Here is a 19,198-nt window from a genome sequence, read left to right on the forward strand (position 1 = left end):
CAAATCTCAAAATTAAAGTAGGGGAATGGGACAGCATTATCTATACGGTTTCAAAGGCTTCTTAGAAAGATTCCTGACAGAACCACAGTTCTAGCTTTCACCCTATCCCCTCTACTGATGTGCAACAAAATCAAACACAGGTAGAACAATTTGTTACAAAGTTACCCAACTAAGTTCCAGAAAAATTATACGATTGAGAATATCTTCACTACTAGTTCTTTTTAGGAATAACAAATTCAAACTGATTCTACATAGTTTTTATCTTTTTTTTTTTTTAATTTTTTGTTTGAGATGGAGTCTCACTCTGTTGCCCAGGCTGAACTGGAGTGGCCTGGTATCAGCTCACAGGAACCTCTGCCCCCTGGGTTCAAGTGATTCTCCTGCCTCAGCCCCCCCAAATAGTTGGGACTTCGGGCGCACGCCACCATGCCTGGCTATTTTTTGTATTTTTAGTAGAGATAGGAGTTCACCACGTTTGCCAGGCTGGTCTCGAACTCCTGACCTCAAGTGATCTGCCCACCCAGGCCTCTTAAAGAACTGGGATTACAGGAGTGAGCCACCGTGCTCGGCAGTTTTTATCTTCTTAATGAAGAGAATATTCCTCCTTCACAACCGACCTACACACTCTATCCACATGTACAACAGAATATCCGTATACATTTCTCACTGATAATAGTGAAATTCCCTACTGACAGGGAATGAAGGGAAAAAAAATCATCTGCTATTTCAAACTGGTACATTCACAATTCTAGATTAAGCTACAATAAAGCTCCAACATGAATTTTTTTTCTTTCTTTCAGCTCAGAAAGGTCTTATTTGAATTATGTTCAGAAAAGGGGACGGGAAAGGTACTCCCACGACTGTTAATAGACTAGAATCTTCCACTTTCTCCAAGAAGGGATGCGTAAGCAGAAAAATCACAAAGTTCTAACTAAGCACTGAAAAGCTATGGTGTGGGATTTCTAAAACAATTATCAAAGTTGCCTCCAGGACTGCCTGGTTCTTTTCCCAGCCACTTATCAAGTTCAATGTACTCCGCTACTTGAAAACTCATACAGGGAACAAATGGCTCGTACGGATAATTCACTGCTGAGAAACTGTGTATCCGCGGCAAGCATGGCAAGAGCGCTCTTCCAGAGAACTCCATTCAGAGCTGCACTCCCACACACTCCTTCGCCCAGCCCTGTTTTATTTTCTTCAAACACGTTTCATTAAAAACAATAAATAATAATAATAATAATAATAATGATAAAACCCCCTTTTTTTTTTTTTTGACGGGGTCTCGCTCTGTTGCCCAGGCTGGAGAGCAGTGAAGCGATCTCGGCTCACTGCAACCTCCGCCTTCCAGGTTCAAGCAATCCTCCCACCTCCGCCTCCTGAGTAGCTGGGATTACAGGCGCGCGCCACCACGCCCGGCTAATTTTTGTATTGTTAGTAGAGACGGGGTTTCACCATGTTGCTCAGGCTGGTCTCGAACTCCTGACCTCGTGATCCACCCGCCTGGGCCTCCCAAAGTGCTGGGATTACAGGCGTGAGCCACCGCGCCGGGCCTCACAATGCCTTTCTTATTCATCACTCACTACACTCCCTCCTAACTGTACATTCTGAGAGCGCGCGGACCTTTCCATCTGTATCTCCAGCGCTCGGCGCTCAAAAAATGTACTGAATAAATGAAACTGTGAGCCCTCATCAAAGTCTGGACCAAAGAGTCCCTCTTCTGTTTCTCACAAACTTCTGTCTCTTAAACACTCTTCCTCAACTAGTAGCAGAATTTTGCCTCCAAAAAAACAAAAACAAAAACAAAAAGACAACACATCTTGACCTCTTGAAGAAAACTCCCGATCTAATCTTGTTCAGAAAAGGGGACGGGAAAGGAGAAAGGCTTAAGAGAATCCTGTAGAGGAAAGCCCGGGAGGAGAATTAACGTGAGCCTGAACGGGCTGAGTTAGGTTACGCCAAGGTGGGAAAAGGCTGGGCGAGGGAGGCAGGGAAGCCTGGAACTCTGGGGACCGCGGTCTCCCTGGTGAAGCCGGAGTCTACACTCCCCGAGAGGCCCACCCCGACGAGACGTCCTGGGGAGGTTAGGAGCTCCCCCGGGAGGATGAAGCCGCAGCCCCCGCCCGGCCCGGGAGAGCGCGGCGGGCTGCGCTTTGGAAAGGCCGCGGAGCGCCGGGCCCTGCAGGCCGCCCGGGGACTCACTCACCTGGCCCACTTGCTCCGTGGCATCGGCCAGGATGCCATAATTGCGGTAAAGCTCCTCTACCGTCGGCATGGTGAGCGACAAGCCCAGGGCCCGCTTCCGCTATCCTTGTCCTCACCGGCGCCACCGCCGCCTCGGAACTTCTCCAACCCCACTACCTGCACTATTACACCTCCAGCTGCCGCCAGTGCCGCCGCCAGTCACCGCTCACAGCGCGGCTCCGCCCCCGACGTCTACGTAAAGACGCGCACGTCGGGAGCGGCCTTCAGTAGAATCCAATGCGCCTCCGCGATTTTTGTCGCCCTCTAGAGCTTGGAGGAGCAAAAAGCGGCAAGGATGATTGGATTATCTCACGCCTTTTTGAAAGCTTGAACCTGTCTGGAGGCTCTCGATGGGAGGGGTGGGGGTGGGCGGCGAGATTAATACAAAGATAATCGCGTTTCTGCCCTTAGAAGATCTTACATATGAGAAGTCACAAACGGTTTCCTCCTGATTCAAGGAAGGTAATATTAATCAGTGGCAATAGAGGGTAGTGGGTCCGGTGGGAAGCAAAAAGCATTCCTATGCCATTTAAAAACCCTCTGTGTCCACCACGCTAATCAAGTGTGGGGTCAAATTCGGCCTGCTGGAAGAATTTGCTTATCTTTGCTGCCAATGTAAAGAATTGGGGCCACCTGATTATGTATAGTATCCAAGAGAGTAATAAATAAATGAAATCACGTACGCTTACTGATAAGAATTTCTAAGATACAAGTTTAGATGAAATTTTATATATATATTATATAATTATCATGTCTATATATAGTTGGGCGCTGTGGTTCACACCTGTAATCCCAGCACTTTGGAAGGCTGAGGTGGGTGGATCACTTGAGGTCAAGAGTTCAAGATCAGCCTGGCCAACATGGTGAAACCTGGTGTCTACTAAAAATACAAAAATTAGCCAGGCCTGGTGGCACGCACCTGTAGTCCCAGCTACTTGGGAGACTGAGGCAGGAGAATTATTTGAACCTAGGAGGCAGAGGTTGCAGTGAGCCCAGATCATGCCACTGCACTCCAGCCTGGGCCACAGAGCAAAACTCTATCTCAGAAAAAGAAAAAAAAGTTAAAAAGCAGGTATAAGATGATCCCATTAGGTAAAACATACAAAGCATACAAAACAAAGTTATGTGTGTATGTGTAAAAGGATGTTAAAGGATGTTAAAATTTCAAGATTGAAACATCAAACTCTAATACACTGTAAATTTCAAAGCCAGATCCACTTGTACAGAATATACACAGGAAATGATTACAAAAGAACTCACTGGCTCTTGTACTTCTCAGTTAGATTGAGGATAAATTTCAAACCCTAAAAAGGATTAGAGCTGAGTGTGATAGCCAACAGTCCCAGCTATGTGGGAAGCTAAGTGAGGAGAATCACTTGGGCCCAGGAGTTCAAGTCCAGCCTGGGCAACATAACAAGACCCCTGTCTAAAAATAAGAAATCAAGTGTAAAATTCAATGTTAAAAAAATTACAATTTGGACTTTCATGGAGAAACAGAAAAAGAATTAGGGAATGAAATGAGAGCAATTGGTGATAAGATTTTTTTATTTTTATGTTTTAGAGAAAGATGTTCTTGTGAGTACATTGAGGGCAATTTCTATCCCCTTCCCTCAAGCGTGGGGCCATTTTGAGGAGCCTGAAATATGGTCCCAGGTGGTTGAGAGACACAAAGGACTGGACATGCCTGATAAGCTCAGGTTACCCGTGGCTGCAGAGTGGAGGTGGCCATGTTGGGATCTACTGTGTTCCCAGATTTTGCTGGAGCGAGGGGATGGGAGTGATTCCCTTATAGCAGAGATGAGCCCTATAAAAGAGAAAGAGATTCTGGATTCATTTTGAGTCCTTCTGCCTGAGAGTAAGAACGCCCACACAGCAAGAGTCAATGGCGGCAGAAAGAGAGTGGTGACTGCGAGCAGCACATCAACACCTCACGGGGTCACCATTGGGAGTGGCCTCTAAAGACCCTTGGAGTGGCCACAGGACAGACCTGGTCTCTATCAGACCAGAGAGAGCCTGTGGTACTGCACCGTCCAGACCTTTGCGAGGTTCTACTCTTCCTTTCTTCTCATGTTCCCCTCTCAGTGCATTTGCGCAGGAGGGGTCAGAAGCTGCCCACCAGACTGAGTGGAGGATATAGAGAAGAAAGGCAAGATGGGGAGCAACATCAGCTGGAGAAGAGAACAAGATCTGGTTGGAAATTAAGTTTGGATTCACATGTTGAAATGGATGTTTTAATTTCTGAAGCAGAAAAGGCTGGTTCTGCCAGAATTTCTCTCTAGGGCTGGAATGAGATGACCCTACCTGCTATGTCTGAATGATTGTGTCCCCTCAAATTCATATGTTGAAACCCACCCCCCAAAATGATACTATTAAAAGGTGGGGGCTTTGACAGATGATTATGTCCTGAAGGCTCTGCTCCCACTAATGAGATTAGTGCCCTTATACAAGAGGCTTGAGAGAGCATGTTTGCCCCTTCTATCACCCTGTGAGGACACACAGAAGGCACAATCCATAAAGAACAGGCCTTCATCAGACACCAGATCCTGCTGGTGCCTTGATCTTGGACTTCCCAACTTCCACAACTGAGGCAATAAATTTCTGTTGTTTATAGATTATCCTTTCTAAGGTATTTTGTTATAGTAGCATGAATGGACTAAGACACCACCTGAATAAATTTTAAAGAGGTGGTGGAAGACAATAAGAAAGCTATATATATATGTGTGTGTGTATTTTTATATATAGACATATATAGCTATATATAGCTTTATTATTCTCATATGTTTTTATATATTATAGTTTAATATATAATATATGTATGTATATTTTTAGACATAGTCTGGCTCTGTGGCCCAGGCAGGAATGCAGTGGTGTGATCTCGGCTCACTTCAACCTCAACCTCCTGAGCTCAAACCATCCTCCCACCTCAGCCTCCCAAGTAGTTGAGACTGCAGGCGCATGCCACCACACCTGGCTAATATTTGTAGTTTTAGTAGAGACAGGGTTTTGCCATGTTGCCCAGGCTGGTCTCAAACTCCCGAACTCAAGCGATCCGCCTGCCTCGGCCTCCCAAAGTGCTAGGATTACAGGCATGAGCCACTGTGCCCAGCCAATAAAGCCGTATTTTGATCACATCCTTCAAGTTAAGTATTTGATGTAGTGATACATACATGTTTAAACATAGAAAAAGCAATCTGGGGCAGGAAATAAAGCTGTGTTTGCTTGGGGGACCTTTGCTTTGGCTTAATGTTTTAATTCATTACAATAAGTATGCCAATATATACACATAATATATTTTATGTATCCATTTTTAAAAACAAATTTAAGAAGAGAAAAAAAACTCAGCTTGTGTTTCTATGTTCTAAAATATAGCTATTCATACAAACTCCTTTAAAACTGACCCTTGACGGCCAGGTGCGGTGGCTCACACCTGTAATCCCAGCACTTTGCGAGGCCAAGGCGGGAGGATCATTTGAGGTCAGGAGTTTGAAACCAGCCTGGTCAACATGGCAAAACCCTGTCTCTACTAAAAATACAAAAATTAACTGGGCGTGGTGGCAGACGCCTGTAATCCCAGCTACTCGGGAGGCTGAAGCAGGAGAATCGCTTGAACCTGGGAGACAGAGATTGCAGTGAGCCGAGGTGGTGCCACTGCACTCCAGTCTGGGTGACAGAGTGAGACTCTGTCTCAAAAAACAAAAACAAAAACAACCACCAAACAAACAGAAAAAAACCCTCACCCTTGTCTAAGTTGCCGGGCAGTTTCATTCAACACCGCTCTTCCTGATGCAGTCTATTACTTAGCCACGTTCGTCAGGCTTGTGAATGCTTCTTGGTCTCGTTTTTCCTCTGTAACAGTCCTGGGGTTTGCTTTAAATTGTTTCCTATTTTTGTCTATTTCTAGCTGGTCACTTACGCTAATGGGTTTTGATTGGTCCTAATGACGATAATGATGACAACATCGATGACGATGCTAATGGTAATGATATCCCATTCCAATAATAACCCATATAGAGTCATCCCAATAATAACCAGCATATATTAAGTGATGGCAGAGTTCTGAGCACTTCATGTGAATCAATTCTCAAAAACTCTATGGGTTAGAACATACTATTCTCATCTTCACTTTACAAATGAGAAAATAGACAGACGTCAACTAACTAGTACCATGTTTCTTAACTCAGATGAGTTTGAGTCCTGGTGTGTCCAGAATTGGTTCCTTCTGTTGGGTCCTTGGTCTCGCTGACTTCAAGAATGAAGCCGCAGACCCTCACAGTGAGTGTTACAGTTCTTAAAGATGATGTGTCTGGAGTTTGTTCCTTCACATGTTCAGATATGTCTGGAGTTTCTTCCTTCTGGTGGGTTTGTGGTCTCACTGACTTCAGAAGTGAAGCCACAGAGCTTTGCAGTGAGTGTTATAGCTCATAAACATAGTGTGGACCCAAAAAGTGAGCAGCAGCAAGATTTATTGTCAAGAGTGAAAGAACAAAGCTTCCACAGTGTGGAAGGGGACCCAAGCAGTTTGCTGCTGCTGGCTCAGGTGGCCAGCTTTTATTCCCCTATTTTGGCCCCACCCACATCCTACTGATTGGTCCATTTTACAGAGTGCTGATTGGTCCATTTTACAGAGTGCTGATTGGTCCGTTTTTACAGAGTGCTGATTGGTACATTTACAAACCTTTAGCTAGACACAGAGTGCTGATTGGTGTGTTTTTACAGAGTGCTGATTGGTACATTTACAAACCCTTAGCTAGACACAGAGCACTGATTGGTGCATTTTCACAGAGTGCTGATTGGTGTGTTTACAATCCTTTAGCTAGACACAGAGTGCTGATTGGTGTGTTTACAAACCTTTAGCTAGACACAGAGCACTGATTGGTGCGTTTTTACAGAGTGCTGATTGGTGCATTTACAAACCTTTAGCTAGACACAGAGTGCTGATTGGTGAGTTTACAATTCTTTAGCTAGACAGAAAAGTTCTCCAAGTCCCCACCCAACCCAGAAGCCCAGCCAGCTTCACCTCTCAATCCCCCCTCTAAACAGGACACCCCAACTGCTGTTGGGAATTGGGCAATGACCACTCTAGCTTCTTCCTGCTGGATAGGAGCAAAGAAGGGGCCCTGCAGTTGTAGTGTCCTCCAGAGGGGAACTCTTTAGGCCAGTGAAAGGGTCAGCAGGTTGGTCCAGGGGTCCTCCATAGACGTTGTTAGTTGAGCTCATTTGGGGTTCTGTTTGTAAGACCATCTGTAGCTTGATGGCCTTGATTCTAGAGGAAACAAATTTGTCAAGGAGGTTAAAAATACAGGGCCCTAAGGCAAGTAATAGCAAGATGGCTGTCACAGGACCTAGAAAGGGGAGAAGCCATGTCGCCCAACTCCAGAGGTTGGTATGAGTTTGAAAGGCATTGTCTGATTTCAGAAGCCTTTTCCTGTAAATGCTGGGTGGCATCTCGTACTATTCCTGACTGGTTAGTGTGAAAACAACACTCTTCCCCTAAGAGGTGCAGAGTCCTTCTTTCTCAGCAGTGAGGAGGTCTAGGCCTCAGAGGTTTTGGAGATTCACTGCTGCCAAAGAGTCTATTTGGGATTATAGAGTAAGGATAGATTTCGTTATTTCTTGCAAACTATCTGAGAAATCCTTTGAGAGTATGTGGCAGTAGGATAATGAATAGATAAACTGGCTATTCTGGTTCCTGTAGCAGTAGCCATTCCTAACCCTATAAGTAGGGGTATTACTTGTGTGGCTCTGCACTGATGGACTTGAGCTTTGAGGGGTACTGATAGGGTCTGATTTCCTGGGGCAATGTCAATGTTGGGACTTAGAAAGACTAAGGTGCAGGTGCCTGTCCAGTTAGTGGGGAGGCAGATACAGGTCGACGTTCCACATAAGAAGAATATACCTTGGCTGGGTAGACAGAACTGGTTGTGTATGTCAAAAAGGTGAGTGAGTTTGTTGTTTTCATTTTCCCATACTCCCAGAGTACTTGCCAAGGTAGCTCCGGTGAGCAGCTGGAAAGGGGTGTTGGGAGCAAACTGAGTGGCTCCCTGTGTTCTATTTTCCCATTGGAAGATAAAACCATTTTGTATCTACTAGGAACCATTTGAGAGAGTGATTAAAAGAGGGGATGAGAAGCTTTCACTAGTGATGGGGACGCTGCTGCAGGGAGTCCAGGGGTGGATGGTCATGCAGGGAGTATGTTTGCCATTACAAAACCTGGACTGTTTGTTAAGCAGGGAGGAGGTGATGATTTTTTGGGGCCCTGAGAAGTGGACAAGACATCTGAATGGAGCTGTTTGGGTGACTCGGAAGTTACCATGATCAGTTGGGGCTTGAAGTTGTAGGGTGTAATTACACTGATGGGTAGTAGGTGCCCCAGGGGCAGGCCTGATAACAGATTGTGTTGGATGCATAAAGGGGCTTGAAAAGTTAAGATGGTATTCATAGTTACAGGGCTGTGTGTGGGCTTTTCGTTGCTTATGTATTAGGTGAGGTTGGAAATGTAAGAATGCAAAAGTTGGATTGCACGTCCTGTTACGGTATTCTTGGTCCTATCAGAGATGGGGAAGTCAGCTAATGATTGCAGATTTAGAAGTCGGAAAGGATCTTTTCCTTCATAACGAGGGTGGTAGGTTAAGTTGGTAAGGACCCAGTATTTTTTGCGGGAATGGGAGTGGCAAGGTAAGCAGAAGTTGATAGAGAGATACAAAGCCAACAGTCATTTGTCAGGGAAGGGTTGGACTGCTTGAACAGAGAGTGGGTTAAGTTGAGAGTCTTGTAGAGGTCATTAGGAGCTAGTGGAAGGAGAGGGGTGATTGTATGAGGTATCCAAGGAAGCAGGAGGAATAGATAGGCAAAGAGTAAAGAGGAAGGTAAAGAGTGTGCGCTGGAAGACGAGATCATCTTATCCAGTCTGAGTTAAAGGTAGGAGTAAATTGCTGTCAGAAGGAAGGGAGATAGAAAGAAGGTTGATGTGACTAGGATTTTTGTCCTGACAGGAGCTACAGTATATAGTCCTATTGCAAAGAGTATGGTTAGTATGCTGCTTAATAATAAGATGAAATAGTAAAAGGATTCCATTGAAGGGGCAAGGAGAGGTGTTAAAGATAAAGATTATGTAGGTTTTCACTGATCTTTTTTAAGGAGGATGGGTTTTTCTTCAGGATCAGTGGTAGGAGCCTTTTTAGTCTGGAATGTTTCCTTCTGAAATAGGAGATGCAAGTCCTCCAATGGTTTGCAGGTGTATCGAGGCTGGTCTGCCTGATCTTGGGACTCCTGAGCTGACGGTCCTGCAGGTTCCTCAGGGGGTGTCCAAAATTTAACTTGGGTGTGGTGAATCCAAGATTCCACTCCTGCCACTTTAACTGCAGTGGGGATAGAGGATTACCAAGTACAGTAATTCCCACAAAGAGTCCATACATGGGGAGGTAGAGGGGAGAGATTTGACCAACACTAGATCTTCTGGTTGAAACAACTCTGTTCCCTTTTCTCTGTGACAGCCTTCAGGTAGGCTTTTAAGATTTTGTTGATATTTTGCCAAAGAAGTTATATGTTTGACCAAGTTGGCCATTTCCTGATCAAGTAGGAGGTCATTTGTGAGAAAAGGTCATCCATACAGCATTTCATATGGAGTGAGCCCCATTTTGTGAGGAGAATTTCAGGTTCTCAACAAGGCCATGGGCAAAAGAGTAGGCCAGGGGAGATGAGTTTCTTGTGTTAGTTTCCTTAAGTGCCTCTTGAGTGTTTCATTTGCCTTCTCGACCTTCCCTGAGGATTGTGGCCTTCGGGCACAGTGAAAGTAATATTGTATTCCTAGCGCCCTGGAAATTCCCTGAGTTATTGTGGCTTTAAAAGCCAGACAATTGTCACTCTGTAAGCTCTGGGGAAGCCAAAATCTAGTAATTATTTTATGAATTAGGACTTTAATCACTTCCTGAGCCTTCTCTTGCAGGGGAAAACTTCTATCCAATTTGTAAAGGTATCAACACAGACCAACAAGTATTGAAATCCCTTTGACTTAGGCATATGGGTGAAGTCTAACTGCCAGTCCTCTCCAGGATAGTGACCTATTCTTTATTTCCCCAAAGGGGCCTTATGATGGACCAAGGGATTATTCCTTTGGCGCACCTCACAGACTTTGACTACCTGTCGGATGGTCCAGAGGAGATTTGGCCCTGTAGATAGGGACTTGACCATTTAATGAGTGTTTTCAATACCCATATGAAAAGTTTGATGCAGGGTTTTAAGTATTTTCCACTGGCTTGCTTCAGGTGTAAGTACCTTTCCTTCTTCTGTCATTAACCACCCTGAGGCAAGAAAACTATGCCCCCATGAAAGTTCCCATTCTGTTTCAGCTGGGGAATACTGGGGCTTAATCTCTTGGAGTGGTTTGTTGCATACCAAGAGTCTTTCTGTAGGCATTTCTAATGGAAGGTTCTGCCTGGCAGCAATTTTGGCCTCAGCATCTGCCTGAGAGTTTCCTTCGGCCTTTTCTCCTTCACCTTTCTGATGGCTTTGGCAGTGTAAGACTGGCACCTCCTTGAGTTTTTGCGTGCAATAACTCCATAATTTCCTTGTGGTATTTAATGGGGGTTCTCCCAGAGATTAGGGACTCACTTTCTTTCCATATTGCAGCATGGGCATATAGGATTAGGTAAGCATACTTGCTATCTGTATACACATTTATTCTTTTTCCCTTTCCAAATTCTAAGGCTTGGGTAAGTGCCACTAGTTCTGTCAAGATCTTGCACTAGTCTCCACTGAGCGTTTGGTTTTTGTACTCCTAGAATTGGGGTGTTGCAGGGACTGCTGCATTTCCTTACTAAGCCTTGAGTTTTTAAATGTTTAACACTATCCTGTAATCCTTTATGAGCTTCAGGCCTTAAGGGATATTGCCTTTGATAAGGAAAAGTGGTGGGATCTTTTAGCCTGATTTGGACTGGGCAGGCATTTTTTGCCCTTCCAAATTGTCCTCCCAATGTCCAGACTTCAGGGTTGATTCCCTCCTCAAGTAGGGGACAACAAATGGGTAACTTGTTCCCCATATTCATGTAGCTAATAGCTCCAGCTTTGGCTAATATATCCCTCCCTAATAAGGGTGTGGGACTTTCAGGCATAACAAGAAAGGCATGTGAAAAGAGCAAAGTCTCCCAATTACAACTGAGGAGGTGGGAGAAATACCTGGTTACCGGCTGTCCCAGGATTCCTTGGATGGTAGCAGACCTTGAGGACAGTCATCCGGAACTGGAGATTAACACTAAGAAGGCCACGCCAGTGTCCAGGGGGAAGTCAATTTCCTGGCCCCCAGTGGTTAAGCGTACCTGGGGCTCAGTGAGGGTGATGACATGAGCTGGTGCTTGCCCCAGGCACTCTCAGTCCTGTTGTTGGATCATCTGGTTGGGGGCTTCTGGCCAAGAGAACCGTTGCACTCTGGGGCAGCGCGCCTTCCAGCGATTGCCTCAGCATAGCAGATGTGGACAAGGGGGCGGCTTGTTTCTCGTTGGACAATCTTTTCTAAATTGTCCTTGTAAACCACACTGAAAACAAGCCCTACCAGGTGATTGGCCTGCTCCATTTTCTGTCCTGTCTGAACCACCACGGTTTGTTTGTCTGAGGGCCATGACTAAGGCTGCGGCCTTTCTCTAATCTTGTTTTTCCTTTTGGGCCTGTTCCTCTTGGTCTCTATTATAGAACACCGAGGTTGCCAGGTTTAATAACGCCTCCAGATCTTGTTCAGGGCCCAGGGCTCGCTTTTGGAGCTTTCTCCTGATATCTGTGGCTGATTGGGTAATAAACGTATCTTTTAGGATCAATTTACCATCTAGTGTGTCAGGTGACAGGGGAGTATATTTTCTTAAGGCCTCCTGTAGCCACTTGAGGAAGGCAGAAGGATTTTCTTCCTTTCCCTGAGTTATGGTAGACATAATTGAATAATTCATGGGCTTTTTCCTAATTCTTAGTCCTTCTAGAACACAAGTCGACAAATGTTTATGACTCCAGATCCATGATCTGAATTGAGGTCCCAGTAGGGATCCATACTGGGGATGGCTTGCTGACCGGTGGGGAATTTGTCCCTTTCTTCAGTTGTCATTCTATCATTTACTTGACTAAAATACGAGGTATCTCCAAACTCTTGGGCTGCAGCTAAAGCCTCATTCTTTTCATCAAAGGCCAGGATTTGATCTAAGGATAGCATGACATCTCTCCAAGTGAGATCGAAGGTTTGCCCTAGACCCTGTAGGACGTCTATGTACCTATCAGGATCATCTGAAAATTTCCCCAGGTCTGCCTTGATCTGCTTTAAATCAGAAGGAGAAAGGGACATGTACCTGGGTTGGGCCAAATTCCTCTCCCCCTACAGCTTGAAGGGGACATAACCAATAGCCCAGGGGGTTTTGTGGTCCTTTGGAGATCTCTTTGCTTATTTCCTTCTGGGCTGAGGAGATTAGAGGAGACTTACCATTAATAGGAAGGGGAGATATAGGGAGGCTAGGATATGGGGGTAAGCTGAGAGGTCCTCCTGTGGGTCGTAAATTGCAAGCTTTGCATAGTTGTGTTTTCTCCTTCAATGAAAAGAAAGCTTGGACATAAGGTATTTCACTCCATTTGCCTTCCCTGTTACAGAAAACGTCAAGCTGCATGATAGTATTGTAATTTACCCTTCCCTCAGGTGGCTATTTTTCCCCATCAGAGAGAGAATATTAGGGCAAAGCTGTAGTGCAGAAAAAAAACGAGCTGCCTCTTTTTCAGGGTTTGTCAAATTGGTACCAATGGCTTAGGATGCATTTCAAGGGTGAGCCTCTTGATGCCTGTGTGCTTCCTATCTGAAAGACAAAACCACTCATGGTTTTGGTTTGTTTCTGCCCCTGCCCAAGAACCCGCAATGGTCCCTGGACCCTGCTGATTGGAATAGTTGCGCTCACCGATGCAGCAGCAGAAACACCTCTTGCCCAAGAACCTGCAACGGTCCCTGGACCCTGCTGATCGGAATAGTTGTGCTCACCGACACAGCAGCAGAAACACCAGTTTTTCTCCTAGACCACAAGGAGGACTGAGGAAGGTCGGATTTAGTGGCCCTTACTGATGCATTCTCAAAAACCTGCACCCTTGCCTGTCCTCCTAGACCACAAAAAGGACTGAGAAAAATCGGATCTAGTGGCCCTTATCGACACATTCTTGAAAACCTGTTAGAGTCCTACGCATTCTCTTGTTAGTATTGGGACTTCACTTGTGTCCTATAAAGATGTTATGCCCCAAAAATGAAGTGGAGGGCCATACCCTGAGGGAGGGGAGGGATCTCCAGAGTTGGAAGAGTGATGCCTTTCGTCCTCACTTGAATAGGAAGGATATCATTTCTGAGGCTTCCCATATCCCAGTTTTAGGAATAGCTTTTATTAGGCCTGCTAGTCTGAGGAGGGATCCTAAAATTCTGGATAGTCCCCCGCTGCCAATGGGGCTTTGGGCAAAAATTATGTCTTTCTGATTGGTGAGCCTGGGTGCCTAAAGAAGGGAAAAGGGTCCTGAAGTTTATACTAGAAATCATTCTTATAGGAGAAACTAGAAAAGCACCAGAGACAGGGAGTGGTTTTTAGAGGTGGGACTAGCCTCTGAGAAGAGAGGCGGGATGGTTTGTCTGACAGGCATTAGGACCCAGGAGGCAAGGGGTCAGGATAGATAGGATAGATGGGTGAGTCTCGCTTGGGCAACATGACTTTGAGAGTTCTGCTCATGGCCACAGGGTCAACCAACTTGTTGTCAGGACCCCAGAGCTGAATGGCTTTCCTCTCTGTTGACCCTCGGCTCAGCCCTGAAGTGCAGGAAAAGCAGAAGCTGCTTCCAGGCAAACCAATGCTCCCAACTCCGAAGAGTCAGGGGTTGTTAGAGAGCCCTTTCCCAGAAAGTCTGACACCCATGTCTTTAGTTCAGTGGTCACCGCTAGTCGCTTTTAACCGGCCGACAGGTGCCTGGTATTTAGTCCCCGAATTCTAAGGAAAAACAGGACAGAATAGCAAACGAAAGGGGTCTGATGGAACTCACTGCTTGGCAATAGGTGATAGTCTCTTCATGGTCACCAAAATGTGTCCAGAATTGGTTCCTTCCGGTGGGTTCTTGGTCTTGCTGACTTCAAGAATGAAGCCGCAGACCCTCGCGGTGAGTGTTACAGTTCTTAAAGATGGTGGGGCCCGGAGTTTTTTCCTTCCAATGTTCAGATGTATCTGGAGTTTCTTCCTTCTGGTGGGTTTGTGGTCTCACTGACTTCAGGACTGAAGACACAGAGCTTCGCAGTGAGTGTTACAGCTCATAAAGGTAGTGTGGACCCAAAGAGTGAGCAGCAGCAAGATTTATTGTCAAGAGCAAAAGAACAAAGCTTCCACAATGTGGATGGGGACCCAAGCAGTTTGCTGCTGCTGGTTCAGGTGGCCAGCTTTTATTCCCTTATTTGGCCCTACCCACGTCCTGCTGATTGGTCCATTTTACAGAGTGCTGATTGGTGCATTTACAAACCTTTAGCTAGACACAGAGTGCTGATTGGTGTGTTTTTACAGAGTGCTGATAGATGCGTTTACAATCCCTTACCTAGACACAGAGTGCTGATTGATGCATTTGCCAAGCTTTAGCTAGACACAGAGTGCTGATTGGTGCGTTTTTACAGAGTGCTGATGGGTGCGTTTACAAACCTTTAGCTAGACACAGCACACTGTTTGGTGCGTTTACAATCCTTTAGCTAGACGGAAAAGTTTTCCAAGTCCCCACCCTACCCAGAAGCCCAGCCGGCTTCACCTCTCACTGGCAGGTTTTTGTTTGTTTGTTTGTTTTCTTTTTGTTGAGACAGGGTCTCCCTCTGTCACCCAGGCTAGAGTGCAGTGGTGCTATCATGGCTCACTACAACCTCAATCTTCCAGGCACAAGCCATCTTCCCAACTTGGCCTTTCTTTCTCTCTTTCTTTCTCTTTCTCTCTCTCTTTCTTTCTCTCTTTCCCTCTCTCTCCCTCTTTCTTTTTTTAGATGGAGTTTCGCTGTATCACCAGGCTGGAGTGCAGTGGCACAATCTCAGTCCATTGCAACCTCCGCCTCCCAGGTTCAAACGATTCTCCTGCCTTAGCCTCCTGAGTAGCTGGGACTACAGGTGCATGCCATCATGCCCAGCTAGTTTTTGTTGTTGTTGTTGTTGTTTGTTTGAGATGGAGTCTTGCTCTGTCGCCCAGGCTGGAGTTCAGTGGTGTCATCTTGGCTCACTGCAAGCTCTACCTCCCGGGTTCATGCCATCCTCCTGCCTCAGCCACCAGCACGCCTGGCTAATTTTTTGTATTTTTAGTAGAGACAGGTTTTCACCATGTTAGCCAGGATGGTCTGATCTCCTGACCTCATGATCAGCCCGCCTCGGCCTCCCAAAGTGCTGGGACTACAGGCGTGAGCTACTGCGCCCGGGGCCTGCTGGTTTTTGTATTTTTAGTAGAGATGGGGTTTCACCATGTTGGCCAGGATGATCTCGATCTCTTGACCTCGTGATCCAGCCACCTCGAACTCCCAAAGTGCTGGGATTACAGGCATGCACCACCATGCCCAGCTAATTTTGTATTTTTAGTAGAGAAGGGGTTTCTCCGTGTTGGTCAGGCTGGTCTCAAACTCCTGACCTCAGGTGATCTGCCAGCCTCAGCCTCCTAAAGTGCTGAGATTACAGGTGTGAGCCACCGCTCCCAGCTGGCTCTTCCCTCTTAAATGGGATTAAAGCCTTTATAAAAGGGGCTTCACACACCATTTGGCCCTTGTTTCCCTTCTGTCCTTCTGCCACATGAGGACACAACAATAAGGTGATGTGTTGAAGCAGAGAGAGTAGCCTTCACCATGCACCAAATCTGCTGGCCTGTGATCTTGGACTTCTCAGCCCCCAGAACTGCGAGAAATAAAATTCTATTACTTATAGATCACCCAGTCTCAGATATTTTGTTAAAGCAGCACAAACAGATAACATTCTGTGTCAATGGGTACATTTCAGGACCATCTGGATTTCATTCTGTAAAGCTGAGTGCTTGAGCAGAGATTGTGATTTGGTTCATCATTCAAGTATGTGTTGAACATCTCCTACGACCCAGACACTGTTTTAGAAAGCAGCCAAGCCAAGCAAGCAGGAAGCTTACATTCTGGCAGAGGCAGAAAAACAATAAACAAAATACATGACTGAAATATATTTGGTTTACTAAAGTAAAGCAGTAACCTCAGTATAGAGTAAAACCAGCCAATAGAAAGGCTTCATATATGGAAACTGTGGTATGTGACTGATGACAGTCTGGAATTAGCCTTACAGTGTCTAGAAGAGATCTGGGTGCTTATCTGGTTTAGTGCTTGCCCTGGAAATCCACAGTGAACATCTCTTCCTTTGTTTTTGTTTTTTTTCCTCGCTCTGTCACCCAGGCTGGAGTGCGGTGGCATGATCACAGCTCACTGCAGCCTTAGCCTCCTGGGCTCAAGCAATCCTCCTGCCTCAGCCTCTCAAGTAGCTGGGACTATAGGTGTGTGTCACCATGCCCAGCTAATTAAAAAATTTTTTTTTTTGTACAGACAGGGTCTCACTATGTTGCCTAGGCTGGTCTTGAACTCCTGGTCTCAAGCATTCCTCCTGCGTGGCCTCCCCAAATGTTGGGATTGCAGGTGCGAGTCACTGTGCCCAGCCCATCTCTTCCTTTTTGTTGCTTCTCTGTGACACTCGAATCTTCCTACTTGGTATTGCAGTTGTTTGTATACAGCTCCACTGGATAATAAAACTTGATCAGGAACTACTTAGTAGATGTTTAATAAGTGTTAAATAAATGAAAGAATAAACTAAATAATAATAAAAATAATTTGAAGTTTTCCAACAACAGTTTATTATAGTATGACAAAAGCTTCTACCAACTTCTTGGCAGTAAGATCGTTTTAAACTTTGTTTTCTTTTTATTATTTTATTTTTAGGAAAACTATTCTCCCCTTTTCCTAACTTCCCCTTGTCCCACCTACCTAACATCAGTGACTTTTGCCCCAGTATATTGTGGCATTTAGAGTGCTGTGAAATAGATCTTTATCTTTTATTTATCTTTACATTTATTTATTTTGTAACTTTAAAATTGGGTTTGTCTGTTAAATATTAGCTGAAAAGCTTAAAGGACCACCTCCTCCCCTGCCGGTACTTCCAGTATTTTTTTTTTTTTTTTTTTTTTTTTTGAGACACATCTCACTCGGTTGCCCAGGCTGGAATGCAGTGGTGCTATCTTGGCTTAATGCAACCTCTGCCTCCCAAGTTCAAGCCATTCCCATTTCTCAGGCTCCCGAGTAGCTGGGATTACAGGTGTGTGCCACCACGCCCAGCTAATTTTTGTATTTTTAGTAGAGGTGGGGTTTTGTCATGTTGGTCAGGCTGGTCTCAAACTCCTGACCTTTTATTTGGGGAAACATTGGCTGCTATATAGAGGTGTGACATTTCTGATGGATTTATTCCTTTTTTTTTTTTTTTTTTTTTTTGAGATGGAATCTCACTCTGTCCCCCAGGCTGGAGTGCAGTGGCATGATCTCAGCTCACTGCAACCTCCACCTCCCATGTTCAAGCGATTCTTCTGCCTCAGCCTCCTGAGTAGCTGGAATTACAGGCGCCCGCCACCATGCCCAACTAATTTTTGTATTTTTAGTAGAGGTGAGGTTTCTCCATGTTGGCCATGCTGGTCTCAAACTCCTGACCTCAGGTGATATGCCCGCCTTGACCTCCCAAAGTTCTGGGATTATAGGTACGAGCCACTGTGCCTGGCCCCTGCCAGTACTTTTTGTGCCTTATATTTTGGATCCATCTTTTGCCTACATTCTGAGAGCTTTTATTTTAAATTTCCATCTTCCAAGGAGGTCTTTTTAATTCTAACAGAAAAGAGATCATGGCTCTCTGGAAGAAACCAAGAAAGATTTCCAAATTAAGGTCTAACTAGGTCTTCATTCAACTAATGATGATGATCATAGCAGATATACATTAAGTGTTGACCGTGTGCATAATAGCATGTGTGTTATAGTAATAGCTAAACCTTGTGGAGTGACTGCTATCTGTCAGGCTTTGTGCTAAGTGCTTTCGATGTTTCAGCTCAAATGATATTCACAATAACTTAATGTAAGGTTATGTAACTTTCTGTGACCCTGTCTCCAGGACCACACAGCTGGTGACTAGAAGTTCTTGGGTTAATATCCAGGTTCTGAATATTAATGGCTCTGATGGCTGCACCTCTATCTACTAAACTGCCTCTTATTTAAATACGTTTATTTCTAAGTCAGGTGTGGAGCCTCCCAGTTCCTTATCAAGACACTTCCAACCTCTAATCCAATTTGGGTCTGGCCAGGGAAGCTTCACGTGATTATGAATAGTATCTACCTCTAGGGTTGTTGTGGGGATTAAATGAAATAATACAGGCTAGTGCTTAGGACAATGCCTCCCTCATGGTAAGTGCTCAATGTTCACTTCCTTCCCTCATACCATTTTAGGTCTTATTAATTTATATTTCAAGAATGAATGATCTTTGGTCACTGTCAGTTACTCTTTGGAGATAAATTTGCTCCCTCTGATTGCATCTCAAATATGGGAAACTAGGGTGTATTAGTTTTCTGTGGCTGCCATAACAAATGATCATACATGTGGTGTCTTTAAACCATTTCGTGTTCTCACGGTGCTGTCACAGTTCTGGGGGCCAGAAGTCTGAAATGCAGGTGTTGCTGGCAAGACCACGTTGCTTCCAGAGGCTCTTGGGGAGATTCCATTTCTTGCCTCTTCCAGGTTCTGGTGGCTGTCAGCATTCCTGGGCTTGTGGTAGTATCACTGTAATCTCTGCATCTGTCTTTACACAGCCTTCTCCTGTGTCTACCGACTGAGGGGCTCCTCGGTCACAACATCTGGGAACCCGATCTGGGTTCCTAAGCACTAACTAGTAGTAGGGTAAACAACTCACTGGAAAAGTTG

At 45.2% G+C, this 19,198-nt stretch overlaps 1 protein-coding gene and 1 long non-coding RNA gene across 4 annotated transcripts in view; one reads left to right on the forward strand and one right to left on the reverse strand.

The window, feature by feature from the left end:
- Positions 1–2,440, reverse strand: part of API5 (apoptosis inhibitor 5) — a 38,307-nt gene extending 35,867 nt beyond the window's left edge. For all 3 annotated transcript variants that reach the window (XM_021925895.2, XM_021925893.2, XM_031653550.1), the window contains exon 1: positions 2,204–2,440. In XM_021925895.2, coding sequence (XP_021781587.2) covers positions 2,204–2,272 — 69 coding nt within the window. In that variant the 5' untranslated portion in view covers positions 2,273–2,440. The remainder of the gene's footprint in view (positions 1–2,203) is intronic.
- Positions 2,441–2,568: 128 nt separating this feature from the next.
- The window catches only part of LOC101026498, a 47,696-nt gene continuing 31,066 nt past the window's right edge, over positions 2,569–19,198 (forward strand). The window contains exon 1 of the long non-coding RNA XR_002517009.2: positions 2,569–2,703. This is a non-coding gene — a long non-coding RNA (uncharacterized LOC101026498). The remainder of the gene's footprint in view (positions 2,704–19,198) is intronic.

Source organism: Papio anubis, chromosome 12 (assembly GCF_008728515.1).
Source record: "Papio anubis isolate 15944 chromosome 12, Panubis1.0, whole genome shotgun sequence".
NCBI classification, from domain to species: Eukaryota; Metazoa; Chordata; class Mammalia; order Primates; family Cercopithecidae; genus Papio; species Papio anubis.